General features: G+C 33.6%; 1 protein-coding gene and 1 pseudogene across 8 annotated transcripts in view; both read left to right on the top strand.

The window, feature by feature from the left end:
- Window positions 1-17,545, top strand: part of CASP8AP2 (caspase 8 associated protein 2) — a 31,681-nt gene extending 14,136 nt beyond the window's left edge. For 4 of the 8 annotated variants that reach the window (XM_025042594.1, XM_025042593.1, XM_025042595.1 and 1 more), the window contains exons 3-12: window positions 1,414-1,482; window positions 3,817-3,917; window positions 4,479-4,553; window positions 5,386-5,501; window positions 6,979-9,173; window positions 9,693-12,819; window positions 13,846-13,945; window positions 14,364-14,416; window positions 14,542-14,681; window positions 15,912-17,545. In XM_025042594.1, coding sequence (XP_024898362.1) covers window positions 1,414-1,482; window positions 3,817-3,917; window positions 4,479-4,553; window positions 5,386-5,501; window positions 6,979-9,173; window positions 9,693-12,819; window positions 13,846-13,945; window positions 14,364-14,416; window positions 14,542-14,671 — 5,966 coding nt within the window. In that variant the 3' untranslated portion in view covers window positions 14,672-14,681; window positions 15,912-17,545. Of the gene's footprint in view, window positions 1-1,413; window positions 1,483-1,682; window positions 1,752-3,816; window positions 3,918-4,478; window positions 4,554-5,385; window positions 5,502-6,978; window positions 9,174-9,692; window positions 12,820-13,845; window positions 13,946-14,363; window positions 14,682-15,911 lie in introns of those variants that run through there. The other 4 variants (XM_025042599.1, XM_025042597.1, XM_015600435.2 and 1 more) reach the window with 4 other exon arrangements.
- On the top strand, window positions 6,787-6,905 carry LOC112474953 (annotated as a pseudogene).
- Window positions 17,546-17,791: the final 246 nt, after the last annotated feature.

Here is a 17,791-nt window from a genome sequence, read left to right as displayed (position 1 = left end):
CGATGTCATAAACCCGACAATACAGTGCTGTAATTTTTATTTTAAATTGTTCTATGTATCTTAAGGAAATTAAGAGGAATTAAAAGAAATTAAGAGAAAAAATAATTTTTATATTTACTAATTACCATTTCTCATCCTTCTAGTATCCTTCCAATTATCATTTTCTTCCCCACTCTCTCCTGATAATCCTGATGTATAGTATGTGAAAACTTTTGATATTGTCCTGTGGGTTACTAAGACTTTTTTTTTTTCTTTTAAATTATTTTCTCTCTGTTCTTCAACTTGGGTAGTTTTTATTGATCTACAAGTTCACTGGCTCTTCTGTCAAGTACACTTAGTGAATTTTTTTACATTAGGTATTATAATTTTCAGTTTTAGGATGTTCATTTGGTTCTTTTGTTTCTTTTTCTCTACCAAGATTTCCTATGCAGTAATTTTGTCTATTGTAAAATGTTATGTTATAGAGACATTGAAATTCTGTTAAATTCCTCTGAAGATTGTTGCTGTTTTAATTTTAGCATGGATTTAACTTGGCTGAACTTAAACTTCTGTCTTCTTTGTGGTGGATAGCAGCTGAAATCTCTGTTCAGATTTTTTAGCTTTAGCTGGACTTTTTGCAGTTCTAACTTTTACCAGTGTTGTTTAGGGGTCATTCAGAGATTTGGACACAATTTGGGGAATCCCCTCTGTGGCTCTCTGGATTTCTTCTCTTACTTTTTAGTTGCTGTTATCACTCCCAAAGTTTTTTCTCTAGTTCTTCAAGCTATTAGGACTAGAGGTTTCCATCTGAGTTTTCACTGCCCAGTGTGGCTCCAACTAGGTGTAGGGCCTATCCTTCCACAAAAAAATTATAATAAAAAGGGGATAGGGAACTGACACAGTGCTGTTTTCTTCTTTCAAATGTTGTCTCCCCTCTAGTTGTTTCCTGCTTTGGGTTGCTCTCTAGTTCTTCAGGTAGATTTTTTTTTTTTTTTTTGAGGTATAATTTACATAAAACATTATGTAAGTTTCAGGTATACACTGTAATGATTTGATATTTGTATATATTGCAAAGTAATCACCATAGTAAGTCTAGTGGTAGAGCATTTGACTGCAGATAATTTTTAATGTTTCGGGTTTATAGTTATTTGCAGGAGGATTAGTTTAATAGACACTATGCTATTTTTGGAATTGGAGATTTTCTCACTAGTATGTTTTGAAAGTAAGCTTTTAAATCTAAATCTGAGGTAATAAGAGTCATAAATCTGTTTGCTAAGATCATCCTGTTTATAAGACTGTATAAAACTTCTAAATAATTCTCTTTTTTGGGTTTAAGAACAATAAAGTCTCTTTTCCTGGTCCTTTACAGCAGCAATGGGAAAATTTCACTAAATGTAATAAGTCAGTTTTAACTAGTCTTTAATTTTCTTGCAGCTTCTCCTCTTAAAAATAATGACGAAGGTTCTTTGGACATATATGCTGGGTTGGACAGTGCTGTTTCTGGTATGTAAATTCTATAATAAAATAGTTTTGTTTTGTTAGTCTATTGGAAATGTTTATTTTGTTGTTACTAATTTTTAGAATAACCCATAGATCCTGAACCATCTGCCTATTTTTTGAAATGATTACATTTTGGTAATTATTTTCTTGCCTAAAGCTTGATCATTAAAACAAATTAGCACTCAGGTTTGTTATTCATCTAGGTGTCAGATTTAATTGGACCTTGTGCACAAATATTTTGGACCTTTGAAATGTAACTGGTGGTCTTGTCTGTAAGTATATTACTACTCATACTCAGGTTATACATCACAGGTTACATGATACTGGAACTTTTGAAAAGGGTAGTTACTATAAATATTTTCAAATGTATCAATAGGAGTGTGATATGCAGAGTCTCATGACCTATCCAAATTAGAAACTTTTTCCATCATCAGATCTCTCAGAGCTTTGAACAGATATGATCATCAGACCTGATTTGTTGACACAAGCATTTTAGGTAAATTGGTTTTCTAACTCTTATCTGTGAAATCAGTATAGATATGGTTAAATTCAGGAGATAGAGAGAAATGGATAGGCCATCAAGTTGCGATAGATACAATATGCAAAAGCTTAACATTACTTGTCCCCCCCACGACCTTTATTGAGATACAGTTGACATATAACATTGTATAAGTTTAAGGTGTACAATGTGTTGAGATGATACACTTATATATTGCATAATAATGGCCACCATAGAGTTATGTAATACCTGCATCACATTACATAATTCCATCTTGTTTTTGTGGTGAAAACATTTAAGATCTATTCTCTTAGCAACTTTCAATTATGTAATACAGTATTATTAACTATAATCACTGCTATACATTAACTCACTAGACTTACTCATCTTGTAGCTAGAAGTTCGTACTTTGATCAACAGCTCCTCTTTTTCCCCACCTTTAGCCCCTGATAATCACCGTTCTGGTCTCTGTTTCTATGCATTTGGCTTTTTTAGATTCCACGCATAAGTGATATCTTACAGTATGTGTCTTTGTCTGACTTATTTCATTTAGGATAATGCCCTCAAGGTCCATCTATATTGTCACAAATGGCAGAATGTCCTTTCTCATGACTGAATAATATTCCATTGTGGTGTGGGCGTGTACATAGACACACACATCTTTATTCATTCATCTGTTGATAGACACAGGTTGTTTCCATGTCTTGGCTATTGTGAATAATGCCACAGTGAACATTGGAGTGCAGATATCTCTTTGAGATCCTGCTTTCATTTCCTTTGAATATATACCCAGAACTGGGATTGCTGGATCATATGGTAGTTCTGTTTTTAATTTTTTCTTTTCCATAGTAATTGTACCAGTTTACATTCCCAACAGTAGTGTACAAGGGTTCCCTTTTCTCTATACCCTCGTTATCTTGTCATCTCATCTTTTTAATGATTACTGTTGTAATAGATGTGAGGTAATATCTCATGGTTTTGATTTATATTTCCCTGACCTTTTCATTTACCTGATGGCAATTTGTTTGCCTTTGGAAAAATGTCTGTTCAGTTCCTCTGCCCATTTTTCAATCAGATTTTTTTTGTTTTGTTCTATTTTTGCTGTCGAGTTGTGTGAGTTCATTATGCATTTTGGATATTAAACTCCTTATCAGGTATATAATTTGCAAATATTTTCTCCCATTCTGTAGGTTGCCTTTTCACTTTGTTGGTGGTTGCCTTTGCTGTGAAGAAGATTTTTAATTTGATGTAGCCTCACTTATTTATTTTTGCTTTTGTTGTCTTTGCTTTTTGTGTTCAAATCCAGGAAATCATTGCTAAGACCAGTGTCCAAGAGCTTACCTCCTGTGTTTTTTTCCTAGGAGTTTTATGGTTTCAGGTCTTTTATTTAAGTCTTTAATCCATTTTGAGTTGATTTTTGTGCATGATGTAAGATAGGGGTCCAGTTTTTCATGTGGCTGCCATTTCTTGAAGAAACTATTCTTTCCCTGTTGTATATTCTTGGCTCCTTTGTCATAAATTTGTTGTCCATATGTGTGTGGGTTTTTTTCTGGGCTCTCTGTTTTGTCCTAATGATCTACATATCTGCTTTTATACCAATACATATAGTTTTGATTTCTATAGCTTTCTGTTATAGTTTGAAATCAGAAATCGTGATACCTCCAGCTTTGATCTTCCATCTGGGGTTGCTTTAGATATTTGCAGTCTTTGTGGTTGCATACAGATTTTAGGATTGTTTGTTGTAATCTGTGAAAAATGACATTGGAATTTTTGATAGTATCACATTGAATCTGGAAATACATATTTTAATGTAAGGGTTTTTTGTTTGTTTATTTTAGATAGTCCTTCCAAATCCTGTGTACCATCCAGAAATTGTTTGGATTTATATGAAGAAATTCTTACTGAAGAAGGAACTGCAAAGGAGGCAACATATAATGATGTATGGGTTGCCAGATATATTAAAGACAGTTGTTTTACTCTGTCGCAGCTCCCAAAGTGCAGACATCCGTTTACTATTAAATAAACATTCTGTGTTTAGAAAGTAGCTCTCAGACAAAAAGAATACTTATGTCAGTTTCTGCCATCAGATCTGCTTTTTAAAACAATATTTCCTGAATGTTTTTGTAAATTTAGTTATAATTTTGCTTGATTAAATTTAAGTGTCTAAATTTATAAAACCTCAACTGGTAATCCGTGTGGTATAAAATTTTATCTTTTCATGATTTATATTAAGTTATGAAATATCCCAAGACTTAAGTCAGGTAAATTTCTTTCTACCTTGTTTGAGTATTAAGGTTTGGAGATTGAATGTGAAACTAAAAATATATATTATTGGTAGAACCAACTTCAAACACCAGTGATCTTACTGAATACTTGTTAGCAGAAATAGACCTCATCTACCCTTTTTAGTAGATTGAGTTGCAAAATTTAAATACTTTGAAATATTATGTAAGCTAAGAAAATAATTTAGAATGATACTTAATCTTTTTATATCTTACAGTTACAAGTAAAATATGGAAAATGTCAGCTACAAATGAAAGAGCTGATGAAAAAATTTAAAGAAATACAGACACAGGTACCATTGTAATAAGCATATTATTTTTGTCTTATTAACTTTTAAAATCAAAATTTAATAAAAATTTTGTTAGGAATTAAAATGCTAAAGTGTTGGTAGTTTATAAGCAAATCTGACAAAACATGCATAATTTACTATAAAATTGATATAGGAAAGCTGCTGGCTTTGTCAAATGACATTGACATAGAAGATCTGTTAGACTAGTTAAGAGTTAAATAATAGAAAGTTCATAGAGATATTCGGTGGTTTGAAAGAGAATGGTTTGATGAGCAAAGATTTAGGGTGATTGTTGGGGGAAAATTGTGATGCCTTCAGAATTAGTGCCAGTTACTTTTGTTGTGGTCATGCTGCAAAAATCAAGAATGTCATGTCTTGTTCAGATTTTTATTTTTTGGTAAAATTGTTTCTCTTTCTTTTCTTTTTTGCCCAAAGAACCAGTCAATCCTAGATTTTTTCTTTGTTCACCTGAGAATTAGTACATTGTTGCATGTTACAGCTAAGTTGTTAAATATAACAAAATTTTGATAATTTGTATTTTCAGTTTTCAAGATAATGACTCAGGGAGAACTGTTTTCTTCTTATTTGTGTATTTTTCATTTTGATTCCTGTTTTGAGTAGTTTCGCTTTAAATGGCCTTTCCCTGGTGCCAGTACTTTTGAAGCTGTACAATGAGCATAATAGTATTTCTCATAAGACTTTCTTGAGAATTATATAAGACCAAATATGTAATGCCTGGTATGTATTTAGCACTCAGTAATCATTAGCTATTATAAATAGTAGTTTAATAATACTGTGGGTATGTAATTTATTAAATATATTTCATGACGTTTAGAATTTCAGCTTAAAAAATGAAAACCAGTCTCTTAAGAAGAATATTTCAGCACTTATCAAAACTGCCAGAATGGAAATAAACCGCAAGGATGAAGAAATAAGTAATCTTCACCAAAGGTATAAATGAGGAGTATGGATCTGTTTATAAATTATGTGGGTTTTGATATGTGGAATATTTTTAGCTTTTGAGTGGAAAAATATGAAAATCATGCATTATTAAATATGTCAGGTTTTACTATGAGTACATGACTAATGGTATATTATCATAATGATATATATATGATTATTAAATAGAATATTGCTACATACTACCCTGAATATATTTAGTTTTTTAATACACTGGGATCTTACTCTGGTACTCTGCTTCTGAGCGAGTGGTGTGTATGTTATGGGTTCTTCTAGGCCCCCAGCAAATTACTGAAATATCAAGAGTGCCTCTCTCCTTGGCTTGTAGATGGTTGCCTTCTTCCTCTGTCTCTTTATATTGTCTTTCTTCTATACATATCTTTGTCCAAATTTCCTTTTTTACGAGGACACTAGTCATACTGGATTAACCCCAGTGACTTCATTTTAACTCGATTACCTCTGTAAAGACCGTATCTTTAAATAGGGTCATATTTTGAAGTACTAGGGGTTAGGACTTCAACAAATGAATTTTTGGGGGATGCAGTTCATCCAAACAAGATCAATATAAGGTCTACAATTTGCCTTAGGTTATATATCTCTTGCGTCCTCTTTTGTTTTATAAAAATCTCCCCCTTATTCCTGAGTCTTTTAAGTTTTGATATTCTCCACATTTAGTACTGATTAGGAACAGATTTATGGAAATTCAGGAAGTTATAGAAGCTCGGGAAGATGGACTTATGAAAAGCTATAATGAGTTATATACATTTCATTTGTAGGAAAACTGCTAGTTTACTGGAACACTAATGTAAAACTTTAAAACTTAGGCATTTTTTAAAAAGCAGTAAATACTTACCATTCATTTAGGAGAGAATCACAACTCTATTACATGTGAAACAGAAAACTAGGATAGAGAACTACATAGAATTCTATTCTGATTGTCTCTCTTGCCCTGCAGAGTTTCACTTTACCTTCTGATTTCATTTGGGCTAGAGTGAGTGAGGGCAAGAAAATAATGTCACTTGTTCTAAATTTGCAGTTAGCTTGGGAGTTCTCCTCCTGTCGTGAAGGAAGTCTAAAAGACATTGGCAAGTGCTGGGATAGAACTGAGAGGTCCTCTAGATTTTGTTTGAGAAAAGAGATGAAAGCTGGCCTATTTAGGGGGAAGCTGGTAAATCTTTACCACTCATGCCTTTATGCAAAGTAAAATTAGTTTTTCCAGTATGTGGGCCCCCCCAATTTTTAAGTATATCACACATGATTAAAATTTGGATTATTAGTTTACACCCATGCCACCCCGAACATGCCCGATCCTGTCTGATCTCGGACGCTAAGCAGAGTTGGGCCTGGTTAGTACTTGGATGGGAGACCACCTAGGAATACCAGATGTTATAGGTGTAAAAAAATAAAATTTGGATTATTAAGAAGCAATAACTTTGGTATTTTGTTGTTAATTTCTTTTTCTTAATAGATTGTCTGAGTTTCCACATTTTCGAAATAATCATAAAATTGCAAGGACATCAGATATAGTTAAAACAAAAGATCTTAAATCCAGATCTCCCCATTTGAATGATTGTGCAAAGACTGATCACAGAGCGAAAAGTGATGTTTCTAAAGATGTACATCATAGCCCTTCACTGCCAAACCTCGAAAAGGAAGTAAAATCACATTCAGAAAAAAAGATCTCTTCACATTTGCCTGCATCTGTTGAAAAACACTGCACCAATGGCATTTGGTCACGTTCTCATTATCAGGTTGGTGAGGGTAGCTCGAATGAGGATAATAGAAGAGGGAAAAAAGACTCTGGATATAGTCAATATAATAGAGGAACTGATAGAATACGAAAAGACTTAAACAGTAGCTGTGGTGATGGTGAACTGAGGAACATAGAGGCTAGTCAAAGGCCACAAGGACGTCCTGAGAAATACGGTAAAGGTGAACCAAAGACTGAAAGCAAAAATTCAAAGTTTAAAAGTAACACAGATTTGGATTATAAAAATGAACGCATTCGCTCTTTTTGGGAGAAAGAGACTTTTAGAGAGAGGTCACACACTCGAGTAGAATTTCAAAGTGACAAAAAACTAGAAAGGCAAAATGAGAGATCACAAAGTATAAATAGAAAAGAACTAAAATCACAAGAAAAAGAAGAAAGAAAAGTTGATCAGAAACCTAAATCAGTAGTAAAAGACCAAGATCATTGGAGAAGATGTGAACGAGCATCTCTTCCTCATTCTAAGAATGAAATAACAAAATCTCATACTTCAAGTAAACACCATCCAGAAGAGAGAAGAGGAAGAGAAGACTGTAAAAGAGACAGGGGTATAAGTAATCATAGTTTTCAAGGAGGATGTTCATCCTCTCTTTCAACCAGCAGAACTCAAAAATACATTGACTCCAAAGAAGTTGATGCTTTGCATCAACGGGAAAATACACCTTTAGAAGCAGAAAGGCATAGAACTGAAGATAAGAGGAAAAGAGAACGAGAAAGCAAAGAAGAAAACAGGTATATGAGACATGAAAAAAGAACACCTACAGAACATTTGCAGAAGACTAACAGAGAAACTAAGCAAATCACCACTAATTTAAAGAGACAGAATGAGTCAAAAAATGATAAAGGCGAAGTCTCCAGTAATGATGTTTCTGAAGGTGCAGATAATAAAGACCTTGCAATTAAAGCTGAAAATGGTCCAAATGAAACAAAAAACAAAGACTTAAAGTTGAGTTTTATGGAAAAATTGAACTTAACTCTTTCTCCTGCTAAAAAGCAGCCTGTTTCTCAGGATAATCAGCATAAAATAACCAGTGCTCCCAAATCCAGTGGCATATGTGACTTGGAGTGCTTGGTGCAGGATAAAACAGTGACATGTGTTCCTTCTGTGAGTAAACACATCACAGAGGATACCAAATCAAAGTTATTAGAACCAAAGGATTCTCTTGCCACAGCAGCACCTGAACCTGCCAAGACCAGTATTCCAGAAAGGAAACTGGAAGAAGAAAATAGTTTATTAGTTAAATCTATTGATAATACTGTTCATTATGACATGCCCATTTGTGGTACAGAGACTTCCTCAGCACCCATAGAAATGGAAAAAACAGAATCTTTGTTTCCATCAACAGAAATGGAGCAAAACATTAATGGTGCAAGGACAGCAGTTCCTGTGGTAATGGACATAATACAAACAAATGTTTCTCAGAACTTTGGCTTGGAATTGGATACCAAAAGAAGTGATGGTTTAAATTCTTGTATTTCTGAAGATAGGGAAACAAAGGAATCTTTTTCAACAGAAGTGGTCAAATCCAATGAAAGCATTTTGCAGCCTTCAGTTGAAGAAGCTGGCATTTTGCCAGAAGATGGTAATCCAAAATTTGAGCCTTCCCTTGTAGATACACCACTGGTTGAGAGTAAGTCTTGTCGTTTGGAGCCTTGCTTATCTAAAGACACTCTAGAATCTTCACTTCAGCCGACTGAGTTAATGGACCACAGAATGGAAATTGGTGAAACAAATTCAGTATATCATGATGAGAACTCGGTTCTAAGCATCGACCTTAATCACCTGAGACCTATTCCAGAAATCATCAGTCCTCTGAATAGTCCTGTGAGACCTGTAGCAAAAGTTCTTAGACTAGAAAGCCCATCTCAAGTTTCATTATATAACAGTCATAAAGGTAATAGTTTATATTATCTTTTGTAATTTTCTTTTTTGTGAGACTATAAAATATATAAGCAAGATGATTTTGATAACATTCAGACTCCCACGGTTAACTAGAAGTGTACATTGAGCCTTTAGTCTAAATTTAGGTAATTCTTATTTAACAAAAAAGGGAGTGGTACTACAGGTTATTTCAAAATACTTGCTTTCAGATATATTTTTGTTGTTCAAAAGCCATCATCAGATGGCATAGAGTAGGTGATGCTGCTAACCTGAAGTAAAGATACCTAAACGGTTGATGTTATCCAGAAGACCAAACTCTACATTATCACTGTTGTCAGACACCTCCTGAGAACAGTAAAGACCAATGACATGAATAGTATTAGATATTAACATTCTGCTTTTTAAAAAGTATAAAAGTAATGGAATGCCTCAATATTTCATTTCTTGTTATATTTAGTCATTAGAAATGACATTAGAAATGTCAAATGACTGACTCATTGATCACGTGCTAATATATTTTTCTCTTCCACAGATGTGTTTCTACCAAATTCAGCTCATTTTACCTCCAAGATTCAGTCTGATCTTAACAAGGAAAATCAAAAGCCAATTTGCAAAACTGACAAATTTACGGAATCAGATTCCCATAAGAATTCATCTTTAGATGAATTGGAAGAAGGAGAAATTATAAGTGACAGTGAAAACTCTAAATCACAAAAAAGTTTTGAAAAAAGTGCCAAACCAAGAACTTCTGCTGAAGTGCAGATCACAAAGCCTAGCCCAGGAAGTAGGAAAAGTACTGTGCATTTAGATAAAGACAGTAGGAAGACATCTTCTATAAAAATGCAGCAGACCAAAAGGAAATGGAATAAAAAACAAAGTGAATCTAGCAGATCTTCAGAAACAGAAAAGAAAGATAAGACAATGAGCACCTCAAGTCTGGAAAAAATAGTTCCAATTATTGCTGTACCATCTTCCGTACGAGAGGTTATGCACATGTTACGAATGATAAGAAAGCATGTAAGGAAAAATTATATGAAATTCAAGGTAAAATTTCCTTTAAAACAATTTCATAGAATTATTGAGTCAGCAATTTTGAGTTTTACATCACTAATTAAACACCTTGATTTATCTAAAATCTCTAAGTCAGTGACTACTTTACAGAAGAATCTCTGTGATGTCATAGAATCCAAACTTAAGCAAGTTAAAAAGAATGGAATAGTGGATCGTTTATTTGAACAGCAACTACCAGATATGAAAAAAAAAACATGGAAATTTGTAGAGGAACAACTTGATTATTTGTTTGCAAAGCTTAAGAAAACCTTAATAAAGTTTTGTGAGTTCACAAACTTTGGCAGTGACAGTGATGAAGGAAAACTTGAAAAGATAAATAAAGGGAAAAAACCTTCAAATTGTCACAAGGGGAATGTGAACAATTCCAGCAAAGAAATGCTGAAAGAGAAATCCCTCAAATCAGAAGATTCTATTTACGATAAGTCCTCACTGGGATGTAAAAAATCTGAGGAAAAACGTCAAGACCAAAATAACTCCAGTATTAACACAGTAAAGCATGACATTAAAAATTCTAACACTTGCCTTGGTAATATTAAGAACTCTCAATCTGAAGAGCACTCCTTGGAACTAAACTGTCCAAGCACCCCAAAGCCAGGAAAAATGGAAGGTAGCGCCAGCGAGGATGCCCAGACATCCCAGAATGCAGCTATGAAGCCAGAACGCTGTTTCGAGATTCTTACTGAACAGCAAGCATCTAGCCTTACTTTTAATTTAGTGAGTGATGCACAGATGGGTGAAATATTTAAAAGTTTGTTGCAAGGTTCTGATCTTTTGGACAACAGTGTTAACTGTCATGAAAAAAGTGAATGGGAGTTAAAGACTCCAGAGAAACAGCTGCTAGAGAGTCTTAAGTGTGAATCTATACCAGCTTGCACAACGGAAGAGCTAGTTTCAGGGGTAGTTTCTCCGTGTCCCAAGATGATTAGTGATGATAATTGGTCATTATTATCATCTGAGAAAGGTCCATCTTTGTCTTCAGGGCTTTCATTGCCAGTTCATCCTGATGTGTTGGATGAAAGTTGTATGTTTGAAGTGTCTACTAACATAGCTTTAAATAAAGATAATGTATGTAATTCAGAAAAGAGCAAGCCCTGTATTTCTTCCATACTTCTTGAGGACCTAGCAGTGTCTTTAACAGTACCATCACCTCTGAAGTCAGATGGTCATCTAAGTTTCTTAAAGCCTGAAGTTTTGTCTAGTGCAACTCCTGAAGAAGTTATTAGTGCCCATTTTAGTGAAGATGCCTTACTTGAGGAAGAGGATGCATCTGAACAAGACATTCATTTAGCTCTGGAGTCTGATAATTCAAGCAGTAAATCCAGTTGTTCATCATGGACAAGCCGGTCTGTTACTCCAGGATTTCAGTACCACCCTAATCTACCCATGCATGCTGTCATAATGGAAAAGTCCAATGATCATTTCATTGTGAAAATACGGCATGCAGCACCATCTACCACCACTAGTCTCATACAGAACATGGAGGCTGGTGAGTCATTGACATCTTTGCCCATAGTGGCAAAGGAAGCTGATGAAGCAGAAGAGAAGAAATATGTTTTATGTCAGAACACGGTTCTTAAATCTGTGGAGGAATTGAAACATTCCAATGAAAATGTTGACAGCAGTAAATCACCTCATGAAGAACAGGACTGTATGATGCAAACACAGGTTCCTGATATATATGAATTTCTTAAAGATGCGTCAGGTAAAGTGGGTCATAGTAATGAAGTGGCTGATCAGTGCTTCAAATTGCATCAAGTATGGGAACCAAAAGTGCCTGAAAGCATTGAAGGATTGCCTCCAATGGAAGAAATTCCACATTCTGTAGAAAGTCATCTTCCAAACGCATATGTAGATCTCACAAAAGATCCAGTCACTGAAACCAAAAACTTGGAATTCATAGAAGTAGCAGTTTTAAATATTGATCAGTTGGGATGTTCTAGAAGCAATTTGGAACAAAATGCTCAAATATTAGACAGTGTGCAGCCTGATACTGTAGATGCTTTTATTGATTTGACACAAGACCTTTCAAGTGAGAGTAAAAATGAAGATAACTGTCCTGCTTTAGCTGTTGAACACTTGGGGTGTCCAGTGTTATATGTAGCTGAAGATAACTGTAAGGAAGAACAGGTGCAAGTGTCAAACAAGCCTTTGGAATGCATTGTGGAGGAAGCTTGTATTGATTTGACCTCAGAATCTCCAAGTTCATGTGAAATAAAAAAGGAAGATTTAAAATCGGAGCTGGCATCAAATTCTGACAGTTTAGAGTTGCCTGAGGCTTTGGATAGTGCTCACAAAAAGAGAAAAAACCTTTCTGATCTAAATCATTCTCAGAAAAAACAGAGAAAGGAAACAGACTTAAACAGTAAGGAAAAGACCAAGAAAATCACCCCAAATTCTGGTGAGAATGGTGAAGCTTACCGAAAGAAAGCCAGTAAGAAAAAGGTCCCTTCAGTGACTAAAGATCCCTCATCATTAAAGGCAAGTCCGAGGATTAAGGACCCATCAGCAGCATCTGGCACTTCTCCTATAAGCCTTTCTGCAAAGAATGTTATTAAAAAGAAGGGAGAAATTATAGTTTCATGGACAAGGTAAGGATCTTGTGAGACATTTAAAGCACGAGGAAATGTTGAGAGGCTAGTAATCTCTTCTGTCATGTCATAGTTTTATCCCACCCTAAAATAAGGAAAGTAGCCAAAGTTGGTAGAAGTTACATTCTAGGGTGCAGTCTAGCTGTATTGTAGAACAATCTAGAGCAGTGGCTCTTAAGCAGGGATATGCATTAGCACTGTGGATAAAACTTTTCATTGTATTTTAACTTCACTTTTTTAATTAAAAAGAATTCTTTCATTTGTAAAGAACTGGTGTAAGCACATTTTAGAAAATCAGAATGACAGGTGGTGAAATAGGGCAAAAAATGTTTTTATGATTTGAGTTTTCCCCTAAATTAAGTTTTAAAAAAATTTAATAAACAAGTTGTACTTTTGACTTTTATGTGAACTTTTTAAGAAATCAGATTTAAAGATCCTGTTTCAGACGTAAAAGTAACCATAGTTATGAGCCATTAGACTAGAGGTTCATTATCTGCAGACTTACCTGAGGTTTAATGAGGGAAGCTGAATTTTGTGGAAATTGGTGATCAGTTTTGTTTAATACCACAGTCCTCTATGCCTTCATTTCAGGTAACTTAACAGATGGCATAATAAAATCTCAGAGTTTGTCATAACACACATTGGTTCTGACCATGTAGAAAAAGCAAAGGCCTGGGAATTAAAAAGATTTGGATTCTGTTTTACTTTTTTTTTTTTGCTTATTCTGATCATGTTTGGGCCCTAATTTTTAAAGTATTAGGCACATTAATGGTAGAATTTTAAAAAATCTTTAATTTTGTCATGAGAATAATAAATTAGTATATTTTAGAAAATCTTGGAAATATGAGCTCAAAGATAATGTTATTCTTCATGCATAACCATTGTCCATGTTTTTGGTATACAGACTTTTTCTTCTAAGGATTTTAATAAAAATATCACCTCCTACTGGTGGAGAACAAGGCAGTGGAATTTTTGTTAACTTTCTACTCTAATCTACAAAAGCTAAATAACTTTTTTCCCCTTTAGAAATGATGACCGAGAAATTTTATTGGAGTGTCAGAAAAGAGGGCCATCAATGAAAACATTTTCTTATTTAGCTGCCAAGTTGAATAAAAATCCATCTCAGGTAACTATCCAATTTTAATATCTCTATAGTTTCTCAGATGTTACTACTATAAATACTTAGATTTCATTTTTAATATGTTTAAAATAAGTAGATTTTTATTAGCCACCTTCTTTAAAAGTATGGCTTTTCATGTAGGACTGCTAAAAACTTGCTGATTGTGGAAGGACAATCTTAATTTTTCTCCTGTTGTCTTACTATTTACTTATTTGATTTCAAGCGATTGCGTGATGTTTGCTTGTTTAAGAAAGTGTAATATTTAAGATTTAAACTAGCAATCACTTTTAGTATGAAGCTGTTTCATTTTTTCATACATCTTTATTGACAGTAACTTTCTCTAGATGTTTTGTGAAAATATCAAAGAGTAAAAAAAAAAAGCTATTGAAATATTTATAATTAACACTCATTTTTACTTTTTCAGGTCTCAGAAAGATTCCAGCAGCTATTGAAGCTCTTTGAAAAGTCAAAATGCAGGTAGTTAATGGTTACACTACAGGAGACTAGTAAATGTTGACACTGTAACTGTGCAGTTAATGGCCTGTTAGTCATTGAAGATGTGAGTAGTGGGTGAGAAACATCCAGTTGAGTTCCTGCTTCAGTCACAGGTTGGAGAATGATTGCTCGTGCAGGCTTCTCAGGTCACCTCATCTACAGGACGTGCTCAGAGTGAAGCCTGCCTGCTACAGTTCAGATCAGCATGGCATTTCTCCTCAGCCTTCTGATTGCTGATGAGTCTAAGGTGGGGGGAAATCCACTTGATGATTTATACAGAATTGTTTTATATATGAAAAAGAAAACGTTCTTGAATAGCAGTATGTTTCACAGGCAGTGAAGTCCGTGCAGTCATTGTAATTTTATATTTTCACATTAAATTTAAATTCTTTTCTCATTTTTAATTAGGAATGCAAAAATACTTTAAAATAGAAAACATACATTCAAAAACATGAAATCCATTGTCATCTGAATAGATGACAATTTACCATGTTAATTTATTAATAATGGTCACAGACATGTTTCCTGAGTTTCTTTAAGCCATTTTTGTGCAGATTTATTAAGGCAGTGTTTATCAGCAGGATTTTTCTGTAAGACCTGAACCAGTTGCTTAAATATTTTGGACTTTACATAAGAAAAATTATAAAGATATTTAAGATAATCATTATTTTTCAGTTGATTTGTAGCTATACTTATTTAAATATAAACATTCATTTTTAAATTAAGTTCTAATTAAATTAAATATGGCCGTAGACCTCAGTGTGAAGGATTCTCAATATATTTGAGTTATAAATCTGTTTCTAGATCCAAAGATAGTAAATTACTATCTTTAGAAACTTAAAATCAGTATCCTCTCAAAGTAATGAGTTTGCTAATGAGATCTTCAGAAGATATTTAATAGTTTACTGTGAAGATAAAATTATAATGGGGAATTTGAAGGAAAAGCTTATCCTAAAGAACTTTAAAAAAATAATTTTAAAGACAGAAATGACCTTATTTTTCAGATTTACTGGGCTTTAAAATTTTCACTGCCTTTAAGAAATTAAACTGAGTTTTTTGTTTTACCTGAATGTTATCTTAAAATATGACTTCCATTCTCTTGTGAAGATAATTTACATTCATGGAAGAATTAACTTGTATCTGGAAGTGATGCTTATTAGTTTGGAATTTCCAGATTTCATTATAATTCTAAAATCTTTTATTGGATTTGATACTTGAGATTCGCTTTCATGGTAGCACGATTAATAGGTTATTTCATTCCTGGATTGTCTCTTAACTGATTTTTTCTCCCAAGTAGTATAGTCTCATTAAATTCTTTTCAGAATTAGAATATAATGATAAAGTTACCAAACTGATTTTGTAAAAAGCTAATTCTTTAACATCAATATTATCTAAATAGAACTCATTTAAAAGAGCAACACTTTATGAAACAGTCAGAAATATAGAATCATAACTTTGGCATTTTCTTACGTTACAGATAAGTTGCTGAATTCCTTGGAGTCTTAATTGATATTGCATACTGCACAGAAGCTTGGAATTCCTCATGTTTTAAATGGGGAAGTAGAGGGCAATTTTATGACATATTTGATTCCTAGATAATGATCTCCATTGGTTGTTATTTGCTGACTCTGTAATCTTAAGTCGGCATGTTCAGCTTGTTCCAGTCATCAGTCTGATTTGCTTACCTGTTATTGGTCAAGATACTTATTTTTAAACAGATTAGAATTTGTTACTAAGATAAAAGCAACGATATAGTATCGAAACCTTAGTTTTGATATTTCAAAGAAATGACTTTCTTTTCTAGATTTTTAAAAATAGTTTTGTAGCATTTTAAACTTAGCCATTATTTAGTTTGCTTTCATCCATTTTTATTTGCTCTTCTAATCACCTCTTCTCATTTTGGTAAATTGTAAAGTAATTTAAATAGTGTATCTGTAAATATGTATACTTAAAATGATGTAAAATATTTTGTGTGTGTTTGTGAGTATACACACATGTAAATGGTTTTGCCTAGCCAAGGATTTTTTTTATCTGTATAAAACTTTTTGTACAAAGTTTGCTTTCAATACCAGTAATGTATAAATAAAGCCATGTAAAGTTCTATTATATTTTGATTAGATTTTTTTTAGTGTTTTTAGATAATAATTAAAAGAAAAAAAAAGATAAAACTCTCAGGGGACATGGGGGGCTTTTTTGAGGTAGTTCTTGGTGAAAGTGTGACTGGATGAATGTCTGAGTAGATTAGAGAAAACCAGTTGCCTTTGCCTGCTTTCTCACAGCAGGTGCTAGTACAGTGAACCAGACTTCTGCTGCAGGTGTCCTCACAGATAAAATCAGGGCAGAGCAAAAACCTTTTGGGTGAAGATTTGAGGAAAACCAGGTAAGGATTGACTAGCTTGCACATTATTTGTTCACTTTCCCTGCTCCAGAATCATAGGACGAGTGGGTTGTAATCTAAGCCTGAGAATCTAGAAAGTACCTTAGGAAATTGACATTCTTGTTGGGTGAAATGAAGGGGAAGTCCTTTTCTTCAGGACTGCTAGGTAGATAACAAACTGAAATAATTCACTGTTGTTTTTATAGTGCTGAGGCTATTCATCATATTGCTTATCTTCTTCCTTCTCTTTGAACCCCCAACATAGCTAGAGGGCTGGGCCTCAGTTCTTCCCTGTACATACCATCACTCAGAAGAGCCCATACTACCAAGTATATAAGTTTATAAGCCCAAGTAAAGTGATAACTAAGAGATGCCACTGGTTCAGAGGAAAACAGTAAACTGGGTTACATAAGACCATCAGAATCTAAAATAAAGCCAACAAACTTTGAAAGGAAAAAGGGAAGATTTTGGTAATGTGATATAAGAATAAAAAATAAACCAAGTAGATATATAAAAAAAAATTTTTTAAATAAAAAACGAAATAGAGTAAAAATCCAGTGGATACAGCCAAAGAATGAATGAATGAGTTGGAAAATCAAATTGAGAAACTCTCCTAGAAAGAAGCAAAAAAAAAAAGGATAATAAATAGAAAATATGAATGCAGATTTAAGTGAGATGAAGGACACAAGATGTGCCAACCTTCAGGTAACAGAAGAAGTCCAAAAGAAGAAAAAGTTTAAAGATCGAAAGGGCCATAGAATGCCAAACAAGAAAGAAGTACCCTCATCTAGACACATACTGAAATGTAAGACTATCAAAGATAAAAATCAAAGCTTTTAGACAGTAAATCATTGGATAAAGGACCAAGAATCACATTGACCTCAGTCTTTTCACAAGCAATACTGGCTGTAAGAAAATATTTTTGAAGTCCTGGACCTAAAATTTTACATCCATTTAAATTGTTATTCAAATGTGAGGGT

Source organism: Pteropus alecto, unplaced genomic scaffold (assembly GCF_000325575.1).
Source record: "Pteropus alecto unplaced genomic scaffold, ASM32557v1 scaffold7, whole genome shotgun sequence".
Classification (NCBI taxonomy): domain Eukaryota; kingdom Metazoa; phylum Chordata; class Mammalia; order Chiroptera; family Pteropodidae; genus Pteropus; species Pteropus alecto.
This window is presented reverse-complemented; position numbering and strand designations above follow the sequence as displayed.